The following is a 14,752-nucleotide window of genomic DNA, read 5'->3' on the forward strand; positions in this document are numbered from 1 at the left end:
TCACCAATAACTGAGAAAGAAGCACTCACAGGATTTCGTTGGCCAACGACTTGGGCAGTTCATGTAAAACACTACTCTGAGACAGCGGTTTTCCGATTATTACCCCTCAACACATTGACTCATAAGATCCTCACCACCAAAAATCCTTCTTTCCCACTTTTCATTACAACCCTCCATCTGAGAAACCTGCAATTCCCTGATTTGAGTTTTACTTTCTCCATGTCACTTGCAGCAACCTTTTGAAGGGGGTTACTTTTGTAGGAAAAGAAACAAGCTTAAATAAAGTGGCAATTGAAAAAAATCAGTTATCCCCATGTATCTGAAAAAGGAAATTATTAGATTTTCATTTACTCCTTACTGTTAGCTCAAACTGATCATTTCTTTCCAATGTTCTAAAAAGAAAAGAAAAAAAATAAAATAAAACAAATACACAAAAAACCCCTGAGTTCCCTTTAGAAGTAAAAACCAGCATGGAGATTCAAGGGCAAAGGCAGTATGAGCAAAAACAGTGATATTACTGGAACAAACCTGGAAAATGGAAACATCACCAGTACAATGAAGTAACAAGATGAAATGAAATTAATAAAGCCTGTGGCCAAACCAAATCATTAAAGTTGTCCGGATGATGATGACAAGAGCATAGTCTGCCCAGCAAAACCTCAATGTTGAAGGAAGAAAATTCAACTAGTTCTTCTCTAAGATGTTCTGGTCATTAATTGACTGAGAGCCCTGAATTTATGAGTCCTTTACTCAGAATGTCTTCATATTACCTTAGAGGTAGAAGCACCCATAAAGAAAATCTGTACCTCATCACTTTACATATAGCACCCGAAGGTCCAGAGAGGAAAAGTCACAAAGGTCACAAGGCAGTAGAGCATTTAATCCTTATCACATAACCTTATGAGATAAGTCCTATTATGCCCAGTTTAGTGATAAGGAAACTGAGGCTCAGAGAGGTCAAGTAACTTTTCCAACACCTTAACCATTAATTGGAAGAGCTGGGATTTAAATGTTACCCTTATTCCAAATCCCATGCTCTTAATCACTAAACTGTACTACCTCTCACCCATTCAGCCTCTTCAAAAAGTGAACACAAGGGGCTGGCCCGTGGCTCACTTGGGAGAGTGTGGTGCTGATAACACCAAGGCCACAGGTTCAGATCCTATATAGGGATGGCCGGTTCGCTCACTGGCTGAGCATGGTGCTGACAACACCAAGTCAAGGGTTAAGATCCCCTTACTGGTTATCTTTTAAAAAAAAAAAGTGAACACAACAGGGAGCAAGTGAAATGTTTCCAAAACTTCCCAAGAATGAGAGTGACAGGGTTGCCTCAGAGTTCAAAGGTCTTATAGGAACCACTTGCCGGCTGCCTGCTCTGTAGTCCAAAGCATTGCAGCTTCTTATCTTCCCGGCCCAACAGCAGCATTTTCGCCTCGGTTCCAACCTCCCGCTCACCTGCGTGAAAGATGAGCTACGTTAATAATAGCTGGGCTGATCAGAGAGCAGTGCCCACAAAGCACAGATACGGATGGCTGTTTACTGACTATACTCCATGTTAGCGATTCACTTATTAATAAAAAAAATAATTATGTTCTATATGTCACTGAGGTATTGTTTATGTGCATTTGTTAAAACTCATAGAACTGTGCAAAAAAAAGTGACTTTTACTACATGTAAAATATAACTCAATAAACCCAACTTTAGAAATATTGGTTTTTTGTAATGTGATGAGACACACTAGCAGCAGAAGTACAACGTTGAATAAAAGTCTCTGCCCTCATTGGCCTTAGTCTGAAAGAAATCAAATTTATTCATTCATTCAATATTTATTGAGGGTCTATTATGTGTCAGACACTATTCTAGGTGCTGAGAGAGTAGTGATAAACAGACAAGGTGCTTACTCTCAAGGATTCTAGTGGAAAAAGACCACGGGTAAATAAACCGGTTAGGATAGTTTCAGAGAGTGATGAGTTCTAAAAGGAAATAAAATAAAAATATGATCAAAAGTGAGTAGATAGTGGGAGGCTGGGTGGGGGAGGGTAATTTCAAATTTAGACTTCAACTTTCTTTTTTTTTTTTTTTTTTTTGTCGTTTTTTCGTGACCGGCACTCAGCCAGTGAGTGCACCGGTCAGTCCTATATAGGATCCGAACCCGCGGCGGGAGCGTTGCCGCGCTGCCAGCGCAGCACTCTACCAAGTGCGCCACGGGCTTGGCCCTAGACTTCAACTTTCAAAAGGCTCTGTGGAGGTCACTTTTCAACTGAGACCTGAATGGTGAACAGAAACCAGTCATGTGAAGATATATTTCAGACTAAGGAAAGAAGATGACCAAAGCTTCTCCTGAGACTGAGAGTGTCTGCTGTGCTAAAAGAACAAACAGAACGCCTGTGGCTGGAATGCAGTGGGTCTGGCAGAGGAATGCAGGGGTTAGAAAGACATGAGGCCGGAGAGGATTGCAGGGGTTAGAAAGTCTAAGGGTTTGTTGTAAGCCATGCTAAGTGGTTAGGACTTCAAAATACATTTAAAGGGAGGACACTGGAGGGTTTTAAGCAGGAGAGTGACATGACTTGATTTATGTGTTGTTGTTTTTTTAACAACCATAATGATTGCTCTCAAGAGAATGGAATATAGGACAGTATAGTAGTAGTACAGGCAACAGATGATGACAGATTCGACCACGATGTTGGCAGGAGGGAGATGAGGAAGAGAAGGAAAGAGAGAGAGAGAGGGAAACATAATCAGAAACTCTTTGAACGCAGAGATGACAGACTTTACTGAGGAAAGTGGGGTGTGGGTCATGAATGAATCTCAGGCTTTGGGCTTGAACAAATGGATAGATGGTGGTGCCATTTTCTGAGATGGAGGAAAACAGATGGGGGTGATCAAACACACCATGTCAGATAAGGTAAGTTCAAGATACGTATTAGATATCTAAATAGTCTAAGGTCTATGCATTAGACATACTTTTGGAAATGAACAGCTTAAATACAATATTTAAAGCTATGGAGCTGATGAGATCACCTAGGGAGAAACTGTAGTTAGGGCCAAGGGCCCAGGAAATAGAGAGGTCCTCCAACATCTAAAGGTAGAAGAGAGGAGATTTATAAAAGGAGAATAAGAAGTAGCAGCCAATGAGATAGGAAGAAAACCAGCATAGTGCGGTACCACAGAAGCCAAGAAGGAAAAGTATTTTGAGGAGAGGAGTTTATTATGTTGTATACTGTTGAGTTCACAAAGACAAGCACAGAGAAGATGGGATTAGGCAATATAGAGGTCACTGACAAGCTTGACAAGAGCCATATCAGTCAAGTAGTTGGGCCATAAACCACCCTAGAATGGGTTAAAAAGTAAATGGTAAATGAAAAAATAGAGAAAACAAGAATATTTTCATTTAAATTGCTTTCATTATTAGCTGTTTAAAATTTAACCTTGTTTTAAGTAATAATGTCTGTGAAATCTTAGGTTTGAAGTGAGGTATGTGTGTATTACATGAACATATAACTATTAAAAATGTGTACTGCCTGAAATGATCTCATTCACCATTAATTATACATGTATCACACTCTAGGAAATAGACTCTCCCTATTAATCCATTTATTCCCAAAGAGGAGTCAGGAACATCCAGTTGTTAGAAACAGTTTCAGCAGGAGTTCCTGGACCACAGTGCATCTATATAGGAAGTTTAAGAGCGAGGCAGAGCACCGATAGTGTGTCAAAAGTGAGGAGCAAAATTAAAAATGAGTTGAAAACTTAATTCCACACAAAAACCTGCACATGGATGTTTATAGCAGCTTTATTCATAACTGCCAAAACTTGGAAGCAACCAAGATGTCCTTCAGCAGGTGAATGAATAGCAAATACTATGACATTTTATATCAGGGACTTGAGCATCTATGGATTTTGGTATTTGTGGAAGGTCCTGGAACTGATCCCCCACGAATACCAAGGGACAACCGTACTTAATGCAGTGACTATGACATATACTTCCTTTGTAGATTCCAAAGCAACAGAAATATAGTAGGTACATAATAAATATTAACCTTGGGTGGAAATACCAGCTACAGAGCAAGAAAGAATGAGGAAGAAAAATGAGAAACAAAGGCAAACACTGAAGAGAGCCTAAGAAAACAAAACAGCTCATCTATCATTATCAACTTACTGGGCATCTGCTCAGGAGAGCCGAGGTTTATGGAGTTGTCAGCAGCACCCACTGCCAACCCATTGATGGAAGAACCACAGTCTGCAATGACTCCCAAGCAGGCTGAGCGCCCACAATCCCAAAGTCGTGCTGTCCCATCTCGGGAACCAGACACCACATTCCTCCCTCGATCAACAATGGCTGTATCCAGGATACCTGGCAAGAGAAAAAACTCCCTAAGATAGAGAAAAAAATTCCCTAAGGTAGAGCAGATAGTAAAAGAACTACCAGGGCAGAGAAGATGGAAGTGCACAGATGACTCCATCTCTTCATGAACATGTTATGAACACATGCTACATGCTGGGCATGTTCAAAGGGTAGAGAAACAGAAATAAGTAGAAAGAGTCCCCACGTCCTAATGGTTTGAAGATGAGCTGTGAGAGACAGACATGGAACAATAAGCTCTGGATATAATTTTTAGTGGAGTGTTCTCAAACAGTGGTTTTCACGTTTTTATTTTGGCTTCAAAACCCGTTTTAAACAAAAATTAAGAAGACATCTTAGTTTAGTTTGAAAATCAGATCCTGTTACTTCCACTGAGGACTGATTAAAAGAGTTAACCTTCCCATCCTAAAAAAGGATGTGTTAAGAAAAATAAAAAATAAAAATAAAAATCATTAAAAAAATTAGGGTTGGCCAGTTAGCTCACTTGGTTAGAGTGTGGTGCTGATAACACCAAGGTCCAGGCCAGCCAGAAACAATAACAACAATTTAAAAAAGGATGCAACTTCTGGTTTTGGCCAAGATGGAGTAAACCCTTTGCTCACAGGTTCTTCCATTCACTACTGAAAAAACATGGAACTAGAGGGCCGAGCCCGTGGCGCACTCGGGAGAGTGCAGCGCTGGGAGCGCAGCGAGGCTCCCACCGCAGGTTCAGATTATATAGGAATGGCCGGTGCACTCACTGGCTGAGTGCCCGTCACGAAAAAGACAAAAACAAAACAACAACAACAAAAAAAAAACATGGAAGTAGAGAAGAAGACTCTGAAAGATGGAAAAAAAGGCAGCAAACTACCTAGGGACCTCAGGACTTGAAGAACACCACAGCTAGTTCCCTGGATTTCCTTATTGCCTCCCATATATCCCAGACAGGACAATGCAGAAGCCTCTAACACGGAACTGCCAACAGGCACTACTTTATTTCTTTTTTTGTTTTGGCGGCTAGCCAGTAGGGGGATTGGTACCCTTGACTTTGAGGTTATAATACTGTGCTCTAACCAACTGAGCAAACCAGCCAGCCCCAACAGGCACTGATTTTAAAAAAACAACAAAAACTCCAAGAAAAGTCTGTTGCCCCTAGCCAAAAGACTGGGAAAGAGGGGGCCTAACAGAATAGAAAGACTTCCTGGCAATATCCACCTTACTCCAGTCAAACACCAACAGAAAAATTGATATGCTCCTTGCCCATGGTTTCAGTGGAGCTGAACCAGAAGAGATAGTCCACCCCACTCTCGTGGAAGCGGGCAGCAGCACTTTAATACTCTACCCAGTGGGGTTGTCTGGGCTAAGCAGAGTATTGTCAGCAGGGTCCAGAGGTGAGCTAAGCCTCCACCCCCACCTGGCAGCAACAGGTGGGAAAAAATAGCACCAGATGGTAGAAGGTAGCACTCTACTTCCCCCAATCCCTCTTCTGGTATCAGTTAGCAGGGAACCGAGCTTATAATTCCACTAGGAGGCAACAAGGTGTGCAAGTCGGTACCCTACTTTCACCAGGAATGTGTCAGCAGGACTGAGAGGGAAGCTGACCTTTCACTTTATCTGTCTGAAATGAGGCAGTGTGAGTCAGTGCTCCACTTTTGCCAGGGTAGTGTCAGAGGAGCCCAGAAGGAAGATGATACTCACATATACCCATCCCTCATACCATTACCTCAAAAGGGGACTGCCTGCTAAAAAAGAAGATTGATAAGATGTAGAGTATTATAATAATATCCAAAATGTCCACTGATTTTATAATTTTTGAAGCCCTTTATTACCTGTTGTCTGAATATTTGCTATGGTCCCTAGCCTCAGGAACACACAGCATAAAAACAGAGAGTCATGGACACAAAGACTTACAATACACAGGCAAGGTGTGATAACACAGAATTGTACAGAGTAGAAAGGTAGTACAACCCTATGGCAATCCACGCTGGGCTAATATTTGCTTTATTAAAGTCCATTTAACCGAGCCTAATATAGGTTCCAATAAATACTTGCAGATTGAGTAATTAAGAGTACCAGACCAGGATTGGCCAGTTAGCTCACTTGGTTGGAGCGTGGTGCTGGTAGCACCAAGGTCAAGGGTTCAGATCCCTGTACCAGTCAGGCACCCAAAACCAAAAAAACAACAAAAAAATCCCAAGTACTTGACCAAAGGTCACTTAGCTAATTAGTGATCTTTAGGTAGTTCTCATCCCTCTCAGAATGAAATGACTTCAGATATACAGAAAACTCCATAGTCAAAAACTCCACAGCAACTCAACATAACATACAGGTGACAGTCTGGTGTGATTAACCACATACTTCTCAACATTTACTGGAAATTTCACTGTGAAAGCCTTTGTTCAGAAGAAAATGTGTTTAAGAAAATGCTGCAACTTGAAAAAGTAGCCAACTTAGGGTCTGTTTGAGAAAATATAATTAGAGGGAACTCAGGTGGGACCTAATCACTACAGTGTAACTTTCCACATAGATCCAATACAAAATAAAATAAATCCAATTTACATAGCTGACAATAGTTGTTGGAAAAATAAAATGTACTTTCCACAATTATATATCCACTGGATAAAAGCCACTAGAGACAAAATTATAAAGACAACCTTCCCTTCAGAAACAGATCTATGAAGGCAAAATGTTTTGCTATTTTATGTTTCTTATTTACAACATATTTTGTAATAGGTCAACAAAGTATTTTGAGTTCGGAAAACCCACCTTTCTACTCTATCTCCATAACAATTTCAGCAAAAATCTGGCTAGAAAAGGATCCTAGAACTTTTAAGAGGACTAATGGGTTTAGACTATGCTATCCACCCTAAGTGAGTCATTGTGCAGTATATGCATGTATTGAAATAACATACTGTACCCCACAAACATGTATAGGTAAATGTCAAAATACTTTTAATAAAAAAAATAAAATTAAAAAAACAACTTTTAAGAATCCTAAGGAATCACCATTAGGAAGGGCCTTCAGCTCTAATTAAGCAAAGATCTGTTTATATCTTTATTGGAAAGTTCCAACTGCTATTAAAAAAGGTATTGAGTTCCATGGAAGTGATACAAGCTTTTTAAAAAAATAATTCTGAAAAGTATGTACACCAAGGCAAGGATGCTACTCTGTGGCTAGGGAGTGATGAGCGTATTAACTATGTACAAACTTCAAGTAACACTCAGCAAACAGCTGCCAGCTAGAGAGTCTCTCTTTTCTATAAAAGTAGAGTGGAAAATTATCACCCCTCTCTAATAAAATGTCACTCACAACATAATGGAATCTAGTGTGGGTCTCTTCACACTTAGATGACAAGAATAAAAGGAAAGAGGAGCCCTACAGGAGCAGGAACCTACAAGGAATTATTTTAGAAAGAACTATTAAAGTAGGAATTTCAAGAATGCCTTTATAAGAGAAGCAGCCACAGCTAAGACCTACCCGAAGTTGCAAAAAGCTTTAGATAACAAACCAAATAGATATAAGTCTTCAGCATATGAACCAAAACAAAAAAGCATTTGCCTTCAAGAAAAGATTCAGGTGAATCACATATAAGCATCCTTGCCAAAGTCTGGGAAATAAAAATAACATTAGATGAAACTATGAAATAAGTATTTACAAAAAACAGCAAATTTTGTATTTCTAGGTATATATTTTTAACAAGTTGACTCTTTTAAAATTACTTTTACTATTATATTAAGCCGATTTAACATTTTGCTAGGGAACAATATACATACAAGTGTACACTGGTAAATTAATGGCCATGACTCAGATCTCCGAAAAAATAAGCCTTGAAGCACCTACTATTGGAGGCAGCATACCTACCCTATTTCTAACGAAGTACCTAAGAGATTGAAAATAATAACCCAAGTGATGAAAATGCAGCTTGGTTTCTTAAAATTATTCTACAAATATAAGTATTTCTACTACCCTGGTAAGCAGAAAAACTCAACCAACTAGTCAACTGAAATGGTGTTTCACTTGGTCCCAATGTTTCATTGATTATGAAAGATGTAATGCTTATTACACAAACTAGGATTATAAATGTATACCCCCAAATTCACTAACCTTAATTAAACAGCCTGGGCAATTAAACTTCAAACTGATTAAAGTTCACTTTAGAGCTACTTATTAAATTCATATATTACAAACACAAAAACACTTTTAGTTTATCTTTCCATTTGAAAGATTCATAACACACAGAAACCTTGCCTCTGCTTGTTAAGTAAGGAACACACTAATTAATTAATTATATATTAAAAATATAAATATATACCATTGGGGGATCAATTTATATATATTTAAAGAATATATATAAAGCATTTGGGGGACCAAACATGTATTAACTAGGATCATATTTGTTTCTATTGGAAGTGTTTATTCTATTAGAAATAACAATTTCTGCTTTTACATTTGGCAAGTACATTAAAACATTATAGGGCTGGCCAGTTAGCTCAGTTGTTTAAAGTGCAGTGTTATAACACCAAGGTCAAGGGTTCAGATCCCCATACGAACCAGCCACCAAAAAAAAATATTGTAAGACTTACATTTCCTGGCAGGGATTAAAGCTTAGTTTATGTCTTATACAAATAATAACACTTATTGAGTACTTATTCTATACCAAGGATTGTGCTAAATCCTTAATATGTACTATCTCATTTAATACTACTATCCCCATTTACATATGAGGAAATTAAGGCTCAGAAAAGTTAAGCCATTTTTTTTTTTTACTTTTTTTTTTTTTTTTTTAAATTTATTTTGTCGATATACATTGTGGCTGATTAATCCTCTCCATCACCAAAACCTCCCTCTCTCCTCCCTCCCCCCCGCCCCCAAAAATGTCCTTTCTGTTTGCTTGTCGTATCAATTTCAAGTAATTGTGGTTGTTATATCTTCTTTCCCCCACCTAAGCCATTTTCCAAGGCCACAATCTGTGAGTGGCAGAGTTATGATTTAAAGCAAGATTTGCCTGTCTCCAAATCCCATGTTTAACCACTCTATTGCACTGCCTTCCTTCCTATCACGTGTTCATCTACTAGAAGCAGAAGCAAGTCAGAGACTTAATTAAACTGACAAAAGGTTACCATTCCCAACAGACCTCCATACATAGCTACTTCATTATTCTCCTAATGGTTTTCTGCAATAAGCATCAGGCTATGTTCAGTCCAGTCTTTCTTGTATTTTCTTTTATATTTTGCTTGCCAGAGACCTACCTTAGTAATAAGGGACCATGTTTGCTTTCAACACTATCTTCTGCTTCTTAGTCACCACTTGTGAAACCATTAAAAACAAAAAATGCAGGTGCAATTCTTTATTCTACTTTTTTATATGGTTCATGGCTTTGGCTAATAAAATGCTTCAACATCTCATAACTCAAGAATAATAAAAGGAGCCATACAAAGTAATTTGGAAGTCACTTGGCTGGAGAGTAACTCATATGCTGTTAAGCTATCAGAGATTGATCATGATTTTTGCTCTGTGTTGTGAAAGAATGGGCAACCCCAAACCAAGGGCTACTTTACAGAACTAAGTGGAAAGGAGCATTCAAGACCTGACAGACATCAGCTTGGATCTGACCTCACGTCATTTCTCCTATAGGGTATCATTTCATTCAATCTATTAAAAACCCTCCTCTCAAGGAAAAAAAAGTCAGGGTTGTTATACTCTACAGAAGCACCTTACCCCCACCCCAGCACTTTCTCACAAGGCCAAAAGAATGGAAAAACTATATGAATAAAAGCTTTAATCATATTAATAAACATTCTGTTATTCACTCTAAGCTAAAGGACACACATTCTTGTGGAGAACTGAAGAATGTTGGGAGACTCACCGAGGATTCCTGTGGCAGGCACACTCATCGCTGCAGTGGTCCGAAGGTATTCATAAACTGAGTGTGCATTGATGTTGAATATATACCTTGTTAAGTTCAACACATACAGTCATGCCTTATTCCACTGAAAAGTTTCCCTGTGCCCTAAATATTCAGGCAATGGCCAGATCTGAGGTGAATCCCTCAGAGTTTTTCTAGACTCTTTTGGCTCCTGAACTCCTCAACTTTGCAGGCCACTCTGACTCCTTAGACTTTTCAGTTCTTCAGGCTAAATGTGAGGAAGACTCTGCATATTGTTTCTATTCCTTCTCAATGTACCCACGTACTTTTAGTCTTGGAAGTAAACCATTTATTTGCTAAGGTTAACACATGTGTTTGCTAAATCATCTGCGTGTAATCTGACAAACCATTATAAAGAAATATTAGGGCTGGCTGGTTAGCTCACTTAGGAGAGCATGGTACTGGTAACACCAAGGTCAAGGGTTCAAATACCCATATTGGCCAGCCACCAAAAAAAAGAGAAAGAAATATTAAAACTTAAATCTTGATCTCTACACACAAGTTACAATTCAGTGGGGTTCACAGGCAAAAACATTGGCTTAAATACCATAAGTACAGAGCAATACATAATTAGTTCCCAAATGAGTTATCAGACAATGTGTACTATGGTTCCAAAAGAGGGATCAAAACAAATTATTTGGAGACGTTATTACATTTTTAAAAATATCCAAACTTGTAAAATAAGACTAACATATTTATCACCTTTTTAATATTCCAATTAAGGATAAAACATCTCTAAATGATACATCTTTTTCCAACAAATCAATCAATTACAAAGGGAAGATGTTCTCACTGTCTCTATGAGATTCAGATTGAGCATCTCTAAATTGAAAATCCAAAATTTGGAATGCTCCAAAATCCAATTTTTTGAGTGCTGACATGATGCTCAAAGGAAATGCTTGCTCACTGGAGCATTTTGGATTTTGGATTTTCAGATTATGGATGCTCAACCAGTATTAACTGGTTATATTGCTAATGCATTTTTAAAATTTCAACTGTAATTTAAATCCACGGGAATCAATGGTATCTTTGATGTTTGGTGATGCAGCCATTTGCCACCCAGCTTTTACTGTCACCTCTGCCAAAAGAATAACAAGGAGAAAATGTGGGTACACCTCTCTCTCTTTCTTCCTCCCTCCGCCCGCCATACACAAGTAAATGATCTCCTGGGGAGGATTTTTTCCCCCATTTTAATTGTGGAATACAACTATCTGTGTAAGACAGTTTTAGACAGCAATAACAAGACTAGTTCTTGGGGAATAGCAGCTCATCTAAATGGCAAATTGGATGAATTATTTGTGTTTGTGAATAATGAGCTTTTGTCTCTATTTTTTTAGTGATTTATCTCTATGAATCATTAGAGAAGCTTTTTGGAAAAATCACCCTACATACCTCCTTTGTGACCTTTGAAGGTCACCACACAGCTAGCATCTTCAGCTGACCAGATCTTCAGCTGCGCATCCATTCCCCCACTCAGAACCACAAGGCCTGATGGGAAAAACCTGCAACAATTCACATCAAATACATGTCCTTCCAATACTCTCTGGAAAAACAAAAGAAAATTCCACGCTAGTTGTCTTGTCCATCCCTTGATGTTCTCTTACCTCCTATATCTTTCATCCTTTAAATGAAATACTTACATGCTACACCTGCATGTTGGAATTTAACAGTAAGAATGTCCAAAGGATCTCTTTAGATTGTTTGTCACCATGTAGTGTTCTAAGAGCTGTTGGCTCCCTTTCTTAGGATTTAACTACAGATGCTGTGGAACTGAATTCCATGGCTCTCACAACCATCCCTAGGTCTATTTCAAAGTAAAAGAGGCTGCCAAGGCTTGGGAACTCTGTATAGGTTGGAAGCTCAGTATGTTCAATCTAACAGCCTAGCTACTCTAGTCTTGGAAACCAATCACTGAAGGCAGTTCAAACCAAGGGCCCACCCACTTAGACATTCACTTGCCGGGCTCCTCAACTGCTCCAGCCCCACTCTGTAGTGGCAAATCACTAAGCTTGAGAATGGTTCTCCAATTAACAAATGGGAGAACAGAGATCAGCTGATCAGCATTTGTCCTACGTTTTTAGAATGGCTCACTCTTCCTTCCATTACCCAGTATAAGATTTGTCAGACCACCCTTCATGTATCAGACCCTAAAAATGTATCCAATTCCTTTACTCTGAGTTCTCCATTGGAAGCCTGCCAGATCTTCATGCTCCCATCAGTACTAGAAGACACACCAAGACCTCCTCCACTGGAAATATCCAGGCATGTTATCTGTTCAAAAGATAAAACAATCAATGTTACAAATAATGAAATTCCCTTGAGATACATTATAAACCTCCCTTGTTTCACACTCCTCCAAAACATATTCAAGCCTATGATTCCCAACACAAAAGACATGTGTTTGATATGAATGCTGAAGTATCATCAACAACCTCCCCATTAGGTTGGAGCCAAAAGCTTCTATTTCTCTAAACAAAAAGATATTCCTGTAATCAATCATTTGTAGTTTTCTGTTTCAGCTAAAAAATTTTCCCTATCTCCATATCATGTCCAGAGTTTCCATCTTTTGCTATTTTATTTTAAAATTAACATACTGCTCCTAATTCTTCAGAACCCACTTACACAAAAGATAATCTTCCAGGCTCCTTTTGCACTGGGAGTCTTTTCGAAAGGGGATATATGTCAGCACATCTTGGCATGAGATGGGGATTGTTCCGACAGTGCTGAAACAGCTTTGAATGGAGCCTCGATATTGATGCCTTGCAACTGATATGTGGTGTTGTACTCAAAGCCGAGAGAGCTCCGCAGGTGTCCAGAGGAATTCCAGTATTTGTTGCGGTAACCTTGTCAGCCTGCCAAGATGGCGATGCGAGTGGCCAAGAGGATGAACATTCATTTGCCTCCCACCAGAAGTAGATCAGATTTTGTATATAAGAAATTTACCATACAAAATTGCAGCTGAACAAATGTATGGTGTATTTGAAAAGTATGGACCTATTAATCAATTCAGAGTGGGGAACACACCAGAAATTAGAGGAACAGCTTATGTAGTCTATGAAGACATTTTTGTTGCCAAGAACTCATGGGATCACCTATCAGAATTCAATGTTTGTAACAGATACCTTGTGGTTTTGTACTATAATGCCAACAAGACACTTCAGAAGATGAATACAAAAAAGGAGAAGGAACAGCTGAAGCTTCTCAAGGAGAAATATGGCATCAACACAGACCACCAAAATAAGCACTGTTTTTCGTATTTTCATTGTGCTCTAAAGCCCATAAATCATCACCACCATCTTTTATTTTCCTTTTTAATTAATACTGAATGTTATGATTTCTTATTTGAGATTCAAAATGACCTTCTTGAAACTTTGATACATATTAGGATATGTTACATTAATAAACTTGTAGCATTTTGTTTAAAAAAAAAACAGCTTCCAAGATGCACCAGAAGATTCAAAGAGCAAATATACTTCCATATATATCTATATATAGGTATAGATATAGATCTTTCAGAATACGGAATAGAGAATTCTCAGATTCACTTTTGCAGTGTCACCATCAGCAATAGCTTCATTCATAAGCCATGATCAGAATGCCAAGTCGTTTTCATATACATACCCTTTTTATTAAAAAACAATTGAAAATTTCTAGAAATGTGGGACTGAGATATATAATCCCTAACATTCCCAGCAGCAATTCCCACATGACTTAAATCACTAAGGAAAAATTAAAGACTTTGGCTTTATCCAACCTTTCATTTTACTTTGTTCTATGCCAATTAAAATAAGTTTGCCAAAAACTATAGGGATATATGGGCCAATACTAACATTTTCTAAGACTTTTCTTCTTCATTTTGGTTCTTCAGAATAAAATATCTGTTAATTGTGGATTTTTCCACTGTAAGCAACCTACTTCAACCTCTTTCCTGATTCAGGTGGCATCTATCCAACTGCCTGCTAGGCATCTACTTTTGCTGCAGCAAACACCTCAAATTTAACATGTTCAAACAGACCTCTTATTTCTCCCTGCTCCATACCAATACAACTGCTGCTCCTCCAATTAGTAAATGGCATCACAGTTCACTCATTTCTCAGGCCAAAATTTCTAGAATCATCCCAACTCATTTTATCTCATATCTCACAGCCAGTCATTAGTTTCATTCATTGCTATAGACCTGGTGCCCAGCAGAGTACCTGGAATATAGTAGTTGATTAATAAGTGTATGAATCATTTCTTAATAAGCTCAAATAAGGGAAAGGGAGAATAAGACACAGAAAAGGGGCACAGTTAATGATTTTTTAAAACATGATCTATTTCTCAAAAGGTAAGTGGCTTTTCCAACTCACCCAAGAATTTCATCACGTCTTCCCTCATTAGTCCTCAGCACTATGTTCATACATTGTAGTGCTTGTCAACTCAGGCAAATTTGCTCCCTACAGGACACCTGAAAATGTCTACAAACGTTTTTGGTTGGCATAAC

The 14,752-nt window shown here is 38.5% G+C and overlaps 1 protein-coding gene and 1 pseudogene across 4 annotated transcripts in view; one reads left to right on the forward strand and one right to left on the reverse strand.

Moving 5' to 3' along the window:
- The window catches only part of PAAF1 (proteasomal ATPase associated factor 1), a 39,656-nt gene that overhangs the window by 10,283 nt on the left and 14,621 nt on the right, over window positions 1-14,752 (reverse strand). For all 4 annotated transcript variants that reach the window (XM_063093485.1, XM_063093482.1, XM_063093486.1 and 1 more), the window contains 4 exons: window positions 12,442-12,540; window positions 11,662-11,812; window positions 4,160-4,354; window positions 1,364-1,455 (listed from right to left, as the gene is read on the reverse strand). In XM_063093485.1, coding sequence (XP_062949555.1) covers window positions 1,364-1,455; window positions 4,160-4,354; window positions 11,662-11,812; window positions 12,442-12,477 — 474 coding nt within the window. In that variant the 5' untranslated portion in view covers window positions 12,478-12,540. The remainder of the gene's footprint in view (window positions 1-1,363; window positions 1,456-4,159; window positions 4,355-11,661; window positions 11,813-12,441; window positions 12,541-14,752) is intronic.
- Window positions 13,130-14,232, forward strand: LOC134375006 (splicing factor 3B subunit 6-like; annotated as a pseudogene).

Source organism: Cynocephalus volans, chromosome 4, assembly GCF_027409185.1.
Source record: "Cynocephalus volans isolate mCynVol1 chromosome 4, mCynVol1.pri, whole genome shotgun sequence".
Taxonomy (NCBI): Eukaryota; Metazoa; Chordata; class Mammalia; order Dermoptera; family Cynocephalidae; genus Cynocephalus; species Cynocephalus volans.